Raw genomic sequence first — 10,555 nt, 5'->3', positions numbered from 1 at the left:
AAAATATTTCAGATTGGACTAAATCATCTTTTTATCCACAGATGTCCTTTATCACAGTAATTATACACCCGATATATTTCTTCTTTGCTCCATGCATTGCTCTTACAATTAAACATTACACAGGATCTTACCACATCTCAGAAACACTTAGAATTTATTTATATTTGTGAGCTATTTCATTTGAATAACCATTAGTAGAAATATTCTACATACACCACAATTACATATTTAACCTTTAATTACTATACCGTCAATAACTATATCCGTAGTTACATTTATCTTCCCGTCTTACAAGAAAATGTATCATTAGTCTAATCAATCTAATGTGGTCAAACGCACAATTCCTATGTCATCAATTCCAGCGAAGAAGGCTCTGAATCAAAGGTTTGCTGGGTTATACTAGAGAACTATAGTAGCCTCAGATTGGCTGGGCGGTAACAAGTCTGTGGTTGTTTCAACTGATATATTTGACAGATTTCTGTTGTCTTAAGCCCTACAGTATATACCGTACTTATGACATGCCCAAAATATGGACGAAACATTGAGAGTGATTAAGGGGCAGTGCTTAACAACTGTTCTGTAGTTGTGCAGTTACTGTAGATATGGAGTTGAGACTTGGGAGTCCTCATGTCTGTGTCGTTGATATATGCAGAAATGTTGGTCTGTACAGTAAAGATTGTCATGGTCCAGGTAAACAAATGGTCACCTGTTAAAAAAGCAGCAGGGGATTTGTCAGAAAACCTTTGATAAAATCAGAAAAACAATTAATTCCCCGATATCATAGGAAATGTACCGGGGCTCCGCATCCATCTGTTTCAAATGTCCAGACTTAAAAGCAAGACCCGCTAAATATCGATCAGGCACAAAGTCTTGGTCGACGGACCCACTTCCATGGGTTCGTTGCAATGTCACAGCGAGTGCCCCGTCACACTCTTCCTGTAAGGCAAATTTCTCTATACGGGTGGTTTTGGTGACACATGTCCTGGGACTTGACACAAGTGTTGCTGTGTACACGTGTGCAGTTGATGGATGCAACTGTGTGAGACATCGGGTAGTGGGTCAGCTTACATGTCCTCATGTAGGGTTCAGGACGGCGGATTGGCCTCTGGTCTCTGTATGATTCGTTTCTGGAGAAGGTTCCAGGCCTTGAGTACCTTTGAGATCAAAGAGACGGGGTGAAATGAAATGTCACCGTGCCAGGACCGACTATTTTACAAGCGAGACAGGAAAGGTGGGAGAAAGAGGTAGGAGATGGCATGCAACAGAAAGAACCTCTGGACAGATCCAAAACAGCTGCAGGAAGGACTAATGTATAGCCTTATTAGCCTAGCCTTATTTATATGGCACCAGGCCATGACCAATGGCTGCTTAGCTGCCAAAAAGATGGCGTGTGTGTGTGTGCGCTTCTGACCTGCTTCTGGGTGAAATCAGGCTCCCACTGTGTGCAGAGCACCACGTTGGCGTGCTCAACCTGTTTGGCATTGGACCACTGGCTCTGTAGCCTCTTCAAAGCGTCCTCGTTGCTCACCCCATCCCTCTCAGTTATCCTCGACACCGCCTAGGAGGTACAGGCAAAACTCTTTAAAGACTACAATGCTCAGTAGTTCTCACACTTTCTTATATATATATTCTTTATTTAAGGTTACATTTTTCAAATATTTCTTTGGTTGTCCAAGGCTATATACAGAACATGTGTTTGACAAGGTGCCTGGATTGTCTGTCTTTTGAGTAAAAATAAACACAAAAGAAAAACACACAAAAACAATCACATGAGCCGGAGAAAAGCTTTTCCATTAGCCAGCTATCATCTTTGAAATAGAAACTTTCCAGTTGCTTTATTTGGTATCTTGGCTTAATTAGCATTTTTCATAGAAACAGCAGCAAGCTTGTTCACTTGGAGCAAGAAGGAACCTTTGCTTTAATTGTTTTCATTTTTGCAAATCAATCCTCTAGTGACGAGATATTTGAGTCAGTACTTGACTACCCCCTCAAAAACTAGATGATGCAGCTCAAGGGGCTTATCCTCTAAATAAATTTAAAGTAAATAAATACTGTATTCTCGGATTACGGCCATTTTGCACATCATATTTGGGAGGTAGTTGAACCATGTTGAACTTTATGAAATCCAAATGACATGTGAAAAGGATCACATGCAGATGCATGTCCACTTCCAGAAGAAAGGGAACATTAAATGCTATGGCGAATAATGAAACTCATTTTACTAGCTCACGTGTTGCACTGTGAGGCATTGTGGAGCTTGTAGAGCTACTATTTTCACCATTTAAATTGTTTTAATTTAAATGGCGACGGCCATGAGCTCCATTTAAGCAGAATCATGCCAACATGGAGGTTTACTATACTACAGTACCTCCTCCTCTGGTATGATGGTAACCCAGACCTCGTGGACCATGTGTGTCCAGCCAGCCTCCAGTAAGACGGCAGCGTCCACAACACACACCTTTTGACCTGCACAGGACAAGCAGACACAAAACACTGGACAGGTTACTTCTATCCTTGTTAAGATTGTTCCCCGACATTTATTATGATCGGGAGGAAAATCCTAAATCCTGGGTTGTCCTAAATTTGTTTGGCGGGGGAAAAGACTCTTAAATTTGATTCATACCTGGCATTGCGTTGGTGGAGTATAAGCTCACAACTTAATGTGAGCTTGTAAATTAAGCATTACAGTCAGGGTAAGTGGCTCATGGATAAGATCCAAGTAACTGCAGACTGGCGTTTCAGCCAATCACATAAACAACTTTGATTTTGACACAGGGCTGCTATTGGGAGTGTGTAATGCAGTTTTGACATACTAGGTAAATGGTCTTAAAAAAGACAAGTGTATACAATGCAATCACAAATGCAGTCATTATCATTGCACTATTTTGGTTTGGTTATTGAGCCTTTGTTTATGGTTATAACATTGTGGAAGATAATGATAATGGATTGAACGTTTGTTAACTCACTGTCAGACAGATATAACTAAAGCAACAAAAATAAAGTTTTACATGTCCCATATAGGCAACAAACAAGTCCTACAAACAATGTGGAACCATTGGCGCTCATGTCAGAAACTGAACAGTGTGAGATATGTGCATTCCATTTATTTTATATGTCCTGTTATATTGTATTGTTTGTGATATGGATCTCCCTGGGTCTGAAATAAAGATTGATTTAATTGTAATTTTACTCTCTCTGGTATAATGTGTGTAACAATGAAATAATTAATATCTTGATAATACCTTCCTCTCTGGCCTGGTGGATTCTCTCCTTAACCAGAAGTGCAATCTCTGGCCACACAATGTCTGTCAACGCTTTTAACCGCTCCTGTAAACCAAACAAGTCCTATTAGCCCATATGACACTACTGGTGTTGTAGCATAGAAAACACGTCATTTGTACTGATGATGTTACCTTGTTACCAAAAACCTTCCTTCCTAGTGCGCGTCTGTTTATGGTTTTGTCTTCATTCAGGATGTCTGAAAGCAAGAACAAATCCCCAACATCACGTTATGTCAGGGGTAGGCAACCTTAGGCACAGAGGAGGGTAATCACTGGCACACTAGCATTACGAGGGGATTTTTATTTTTGAAATAAAACATTCACAAATATATTTATTTATTTGTATATTGATATAGCTTGTGTTTGAGGTTCTTCCTCTGTGTGAAGCTTTTTGGGCTGCAGTTTATGTAAGAAAAGGTGCTATACATTATACGTTATTATAAATACACCGATGACTGTGAAGACGACGAGGGCTTTGAGATGAAAGGAAGTCGATATAAGTTCCATTACCCGAACCAAACTCCTCCTGAACCCGTTGGTAGGCGACTGCCCCCGGACGGTACGTCTCGTGGCCCAGCTGGTCGCTGTCGATGCGGGCGGCACCCAGGGCCTCCAGGCGCCTGGCGATGGAGGTCTTCCCACTGCCACTGCCTCCCGTCAGCCCGATGACGTACGGGACAGCAGGGAGATGGGACCTGTCCTGGTTCAGGGGAGAGACAATAAGGGACAGGTCACAGATGTTGAGTGGAGCATTACTGTAAGATATGCCGTCAGAAGGGTGTGTTTCAGCAAGTTAACTACTGCAAAAACCCTAGTGAAGCAGTAAAATCACTATGTCGATTTAGTTTTAGATCGTTCTCTCTATACTGCAACACCACTTCAGACACATTTTATCATAATTATGAAAGGTGCTTACTGCTTACCATTGTTACATTTTACAAAAAGGTTCATATTATCATATGTTATTAGAGATGTGGCGTTAAGGGTGAAAACATTTTTAAAGCGTAAATTCTCAACATTCAACATTATATTTACAGTTTACATTTCTTTAAGAATACAGTATGGGCAGTTTTACTAAAGCAGAGATAACATTACAGTGGCATTATAATGCCAGGCATGACACAATACAAGCCTAATAGATTTCCATTGTAATGGGAAGGGATGAGATCATGGTAATGTGAACCCTTTCCATCACAGTGGAAAGAAGAATGCTGTCAACAATAATGACAATGTTTAGAGAGCAGCTCAGTTTAACCGTGTTCATGTGAGTCCCATTCAGTCCTCTATACGTACTATACAATTCTTTGTAGTATCAAAAATACTAGCTGATCTACAAGCTCACGATTCATCATGTAGTGTTGTGACTGTGAGGTTGTAGATCTGCAATTTTCTCTAAATGTTTACCTTTTTTTTAGCCCTATAGTTTGCCTATTATTAACATGCCCATGGAGACTCTAGGGTTCATGTGGTTAAACAAGCATGCTGAATGGACGTCTGCGGGGTCCACACGAACACTAGTAGACAGTAAAGCAGATGGTCTGCACTGTGTCTTCAGGTTCAGGTTCAGGTTTATTTGTCGTATAGATACAGAGTATAAATAGTAAATACAATTAAATTTATTTTGCTCAGAGCACTCTCAAGGCCTATTCATAGTCTGGATTTTTGGTGGTGAGCTGACCACCGGAGCTGAAATAACGTTGAGCGGTGGTGAGTAAAAACAGAGAGAAGGGCTGGAGCGGTGGCGGTGGTTTGCTCTTCACCGCGGCTCGTGACGTCATGTTGTAGTTCGGTGGTCACCTAACCACCGAAAATCCAGACTATGTATGAGCCTTCAGTCTTATATACACAGGTCACAGTCTTAAAACAAACATCTATAGTGCAAAGAAAAAGACAAAAACACAAAAAGGTGCAAAGTGAAGTGACAATACAGTTCAAGGTCAGCTGTTCAGCAGCCTGACTGCCTGGGGGAAGAAACTGAGACGGGTGGTGCGAGATTTGATGCTCTGGTAGCGTTTTTTGGAAGGGAGTGGTTGGAACAGGGTCTTTGCGGAATGGCTGTTGTCTTTAATGATGTTGTGGGCTTTTTTGTGGTGTAGATGTTGTGGAGACTAGGTAGTTCTGTGCTGCCGATGATTTTAGCTGCTGTCTTTGTGGTAGTGCTGTGGTAGTTACCAGACTGACACACAGCAGCACTAACTACTGTGTGCGTGCTTCATCAATGATACCCGTTTGACTACAATCTTACTTCTTCAATGCTCCTATGTCTATTCTTTATCATTTTATTGCATTTCACTGCTGAGTGTACTGTTTTATCACATTGCTGCTGCAGATACCAGCATCCATATCAATGCTTTTATCCAAATGCAGTCCTTAATTTATTCTAGATGCAGAAACATTGTGGTTGGCAGGGCTTACTTCAGGCGGGGTGAGAAGGGTTCCCAGGAGACGGGAGCGCAGGCTGGAGGAGCTGATCTTCTCCTCCTCTGTCTCTGTGTGGTGGGCGTCTTTCAGCAGATGGATTTCATGGACAATCAGGCCAGGCAAACCCTGGCACCAGGAGAACAGCACAACGCACAACGTGTCAGGTATCGTCACGGTCGGACATAAATCAACACCCTATTTTCTGCTTTGTCGTATCATATGGCAGCAAAAACAAATGCGGATTAGACTTGCTGTCAATTCTGTTCTCATCAGAGTGCAGCGATTTATCATATTACAGTTCACCTGTTCTACCACAAGGTGCTTGTGCTGTGCTTAAGCGTTTCTTCCTAGCATGGGTTAACTTAAACTTACAGTCCTTTCTCACTCAGAGTCAAGACTTTAAGTACCTAATCACAACGGCATGGAATGTAGTTTGGTGTGCTCAACACCACCACACAACAAAAGATATTTGTAATCCTTTCTCTAACATAATAATTAGTGCAATGAGTTCCACTGTAGCCCAGCTACATTTTAGATTTTATGTTCAGTCTAAGCAGACTGAACGATGTTCTCCCACTCTGTTGGCCGTTGTTTCTAAAAGGGTATGTGTGAAACTAGTTTCAAGACACTCACGCATAAATACAGTTGTCCTACTGTTGATGGCATAGCCTTGTCTCGAAAATGGTGCCAGTCTGTAAGGAATCGACTGTATTGTTAAAAAACATTAATTGAATTAAGATATGTGGAGCAGTTTAATGTTGCGTTCACACTGGCAACTACAAAGCAACACAGCATATCGGAAGTGTTGATCAACATGCTCCAGCTCCATGACGGACAAAATATAAAGCCTGGGGTTAAAAAGAACATGGAACCGGCTGACTGAAATAATTAATTAGTTTACCCACATTACAAGCAGGAATTGTGTGAAGAGAGAAGGGGAGTGGAAATGGTTATAGAACACTTTCTGTAGCTTTGTTGCTGCAGTTGAAGCCAGCTCAACTAATTGTAGCTTTTGAATTTTGAAGCAGAGCAAACATCGGGCATCGCTTTGTTATCTTCATGTCGCTGGCATCCATTGAAAATGAATGGCGGCCGGTGTGAGTATGCCGACTTCACTTACATTCTCCAGACGTCTCTTGTTGACGGCATCGCCACCCTTCCTGGTCTCCTCGCTGACCACAATGCACTGCAGCTCCGAGTCGACCACGGAGGCTCCGAAGGGGTCGTCGAGTGGCACTATCTCCACCTGCAGGGAGGGCCTGACGTCCTTGAGGAACTGCTGCAGCCTCTGCACCCGGAGCGAGTAGGGCTCAATCAACTCCTTCAACGCCTTCTCTGAGTCCAGGAAGGAGGAGGAGGAGGAGGAAGAGGCAGTTAGAAGCATCAACTTTCTCTGGTTATCATGGTTACAGGTTTCAGTGAAGAAATTTACACTGTGAATACCCCGTTTAAAGCAAGTGTATTTATCAATTATTTAAACTAGAAATATAGATTTCTATATTTTTCTGTAAATAGAACAATTGGATGTTCTCTCATATGTGATATGTTTGTGCAGATGTTATGGTTATATAACCACCGTTACTGTGTAACCTTCAGTTTTTTCCAACACTCTTACTGTGTGTGGTACAGTATAATGACAAGATATGAGTTGGAAATGAGATTAGACATAATTTCCCTGTACGACAAGGTGCTGTGATGTGACCATCACCAGACATATACAATGTAAATGTACATAAGGTATTAACCTGAATTTTCAGTTCATATTTTTGTTATTACTATGACACTTTACATCACATTGGACATACTGCAATAATACTTCTGTATAAATAATGTAATCCTAGACCAGATAAAATGTTACTGCTGTCACTGGGTCACAAATCACAATGTTGTTACAGGCATTAACACAGTGAAAAAACATTCAGGCTTGGGGAGCAATGAACAGTCTAGGAAATAATTACCAAGTGTCCTCTTCCACAGTCCTAACGTGTCTAGTTTCTTGAGACACTGTTAGCGACTAAGCGCACACAATCATCTAATACTAAATACTGCACAACAGTCTATTCATCAGAAGCAGACAATCGGCTGAAAATAAAGTGGATGTCCCGCCTCCCTCCTAGTTCCATCTTGCCTTTACAGGTCAATAAATCCTTATCCTTATCTTTACTACTCCGAATCAAATTAGTCAAAGCCTTCTAGCTTGCTGCTAAGCAGAAATACATTTTAAAAATATTTAAAATATATATTTTAGTGATTAGAAATTACAAACAGATGACAGCTCCGGGCTCCCTGTGCAAGACTTTTAGGAGGCCGAAGTACAGACTCTCAGTAGCATTCTAAAGGTTGACTAGCTTGAACGACCATAACATGACTGTTATCAAACTGTCAGTCTCACAACCTTAAAAGCTCAACCCTAAACCCCTGAAGAGACATAGGTCTATCTATAATATGTCACAGACCATAATAGTAGGGGTTTGAATCTGGTTTAGTACATCCACTGACCACTGTCGGTCATCTCTTCTGTCCACCTTCTCTTCCGTACAGTAAACACTCACTTTTAAGCATCTCCTGGTCACACACCCCGATGAGGAACCTCCTGTTGGCCAGCAGGCACGCGGTGTTGAGGAGCGTCTTGTGGGCTCCGTGCAGCCGGTCGAACGTCCCTCCCACCACCACGTCGCTGTAGTTCTCAAGGGGCTCTGCCTGCCCGCGGCGCTCCTGCGACGCGCCCTCCGTCTCCTGCTCGACGCGCTCCACCCCTTTCTGCAGATCCTCCTCCAGCTGCGGGTGGAGGAGCACCGACGCCAGGCCGGGGCCGCACGTGTAACAATGGCCGGCGTACCTCTGCAGACACTGGGCCACCAGCGTTGACTGGCCCGGGTCCTGCACGGGGAAGTCCGTCAGCACCACCTCCGGGGAGTGAGAGAGAGCCTGCGGGTAGGCCTGTCACAATTATTACATAATCGTCTAATCGCACTTATTTGAGATAATCGCAATTATTTTACGTCTTAAACGTTTCCATGTTGAAAAATGTTCATACATTTTCCCAAAATATCTACAAGCTTACAACACCTCACGAAAGCTATTTACGACATTAAATATGTCAGTATGTTTTTTTGTATAAGTTATTTGACATATCTGCCCTGTGCAATTTTTGATTACGAAGTCTAAAAGGCAAACAAAAATTTAGTTTTTATTCATAATTACAACGCCAAAAAAATATTACTCGTAATTATTTGAGTGAAAATCAATCGCCAACTTAAATGTGTAATCGTGACAGCCCTACCTGCGGGGTGGGGAAGGGGCAACCCTGGCCCGTCCCCATGCCGGGGGCCGGCTGGGCACGCACGTTGGTCAGGAGCACGCGCACGTCCAGGTGCCCGCACACGTCGGCCGCGTTGCTGTAGAGGCGCGAGATCAGACTGGACAGGTCCACCACGGGGGGGATGAAGACGGGCCGAGGCGGACCCCCGGCGCCCCCCAGGATGAGGCCGGGGTGCAGGTGCACGTACAGGGTGCGCTCCACCACCTGGGCGGCCGAGCTCAGCACCGGAGCAATGCGCAGGGGCAGCGTGTGGAGGGGGGAGGTGAGCACCAGCAGCCCGGTGCTGAACATGGACATGGTGCGGCACGAATGTCGTACGGCTACTGTACGTGCAGCACGTGCCTCGATCTCACTGTATCTCAAGAGACGTCACTGTTAGAAGGGTGGAAGAAGAAAAAAAGGTTTGTGTAAAAATATGTCCAAGCAAAGGTAATAAAGCTATCAGGCTGTCAACTTAGAAATAAGGCCAATTATCCTTTGCTGGTTTCACTGGTTAACTACAGGTGAAGGCATTAAATTGTCAGGCTGTCAACTTAGAAATAAGGCCAATTTTCCTTTGCTGGTTTCACTGGTTAACTACAGGTGAAGGCATTCAATTGTCAGATGGCAGTGGCACTGCATGGACACGAATTGTTCTACCTACCCACACACAACATTGACATTGTCACACCCACCCATGGCACCCAAGACTTCACCTCTTGTGGGTGTGTTCTGTCACTGTGACATAATATTAAACTTGTTGCCATTGGTGAGAATAGGATGAAGTTAAAGTGTGGTCACTACTGGTCTCATGCACACGCAAACGATATTTTCATCAACACTAGGGTTTGCGCTATGAACTAGTCTATACATAAAAGATGAAGGCTGTTTATTTATTATTATTACCTTCTAATAAGACACGTGTGTGTGTGTGTGTGTGTGTGTGTGTGTGTAACAACGTCATTGTGGTCACTGCCACTGGTCAGTCAGTGGTGAGTGGACCATTACAGTTGTTGGACCGTTGGGTTGGACGATGCCTATTATGAATCTTGATACGTCTGATTTATGTGTCATCGCACGACGGTGTCGCGCGCCCGAACACAGCAGATCTACAAGCCCACAACGTGTCGCGTCGGCGACGCGTTGTGAGCTTGTAGATCGGCTAAGTTCGCCGCCGTACGACGAAGCCACACAAACAAGACTACTATATAATCTATCGAGGGGTTTAAATTAAAACAACGAAGGTACTACTAACTAGACTCACCCGAGTTGGAAAGAACGATGCCCTGCTGCCGTGGCAGGAGGAATGTCTGTGGAATGCTGAGCTCATCCACTGCGACAGACAGTGAGTGAACAGTGAAGTGTTGACATTCAACAGAAAACACACCGCTGCTGCATGTCTGGTCAAGTCAACACAACAAGCCGCGGCGGGACGCCATCTTGGAGGCGGGGCGAGGGAGGTCGTGTCATGTTAAAGGGGTAGTTCCATTTATTTATTTTATTTTTATTTTTTTGTCAGGATTTAGGAGTGGAGTGGACCCACAAATGAATC

The 10,555-nt window shown here is 43.4% G+C and overlaps 1 protein-coding gene across 3 annotated transcripts; it reads right to left on the bottom strand.

Annotated features, from left to right (window-relative positions):
* Positions 1-67: 67 nt before the first annotated feature.
* Positions 68-10,411, bottom strand: LOC310874324 (bifunctional coenzyme A synthase-like). 3 transcript variants are annotated; one of them, XM_083787088.1, is made up of 11 exons: positions 10,264-10,411; positions 8,986-9,396; positions 8,255-8,642; positions 6,823-7,037; positions 5,697-5,828; positions 3,792-3,981; positions 3,414-3,478; positions 3,243-3,327; positions 2,369-2,466; positions 1,412-1,558; positions 68-1,154 (listed from the first exon to the last, which is right to left on the bottom strand). In XM_083787088.1, the coding sequence occupies exons 2-11, from the start codon at positions 9,319-9,321 to the stop codon at positions 1,086-1,088; spliced, it is 1,725 nt and encodes a 574-aa protein (XP_083643214.1). In that variant the 5' UTR covers positions 9,322-9,396; positions 10,264-10,411; the 3' UTR covers positions 68-1,085. The 3 variants fall into 3 exon arrangements, with proteins under 3 accessions (XP_083643214.1, XP_083643213.1, XP_083643215.1); XM_083787087.1 differs by having other exon boundaries at positions 10,268-10,411; XM_083787089.1 differs by having other exon boundaries at positions 8,255-8,630; positions 10,268-10,411.
* Positions 10,412-10,555: the final 144 nt, after the last annotated feature.

The sequence above is a fragment of the Protomyctophum parallelum genome, assembly GCF_964188405.1.
Source record: "Protomyctophum parallelum genome assembly, chromosome: 17".
Classification (NCBI taxonomy): Eukaryota; Metazoa; Chordata; class Actinopteri; order Myctophiformes; family Myctophidae; genus Protomyctophum; species Protomyctophum parallelum.
Note: the sequence above shows the minus strand (reverse complement) of the source record. Positions and strands in the feature narration are given on the sequence as shown.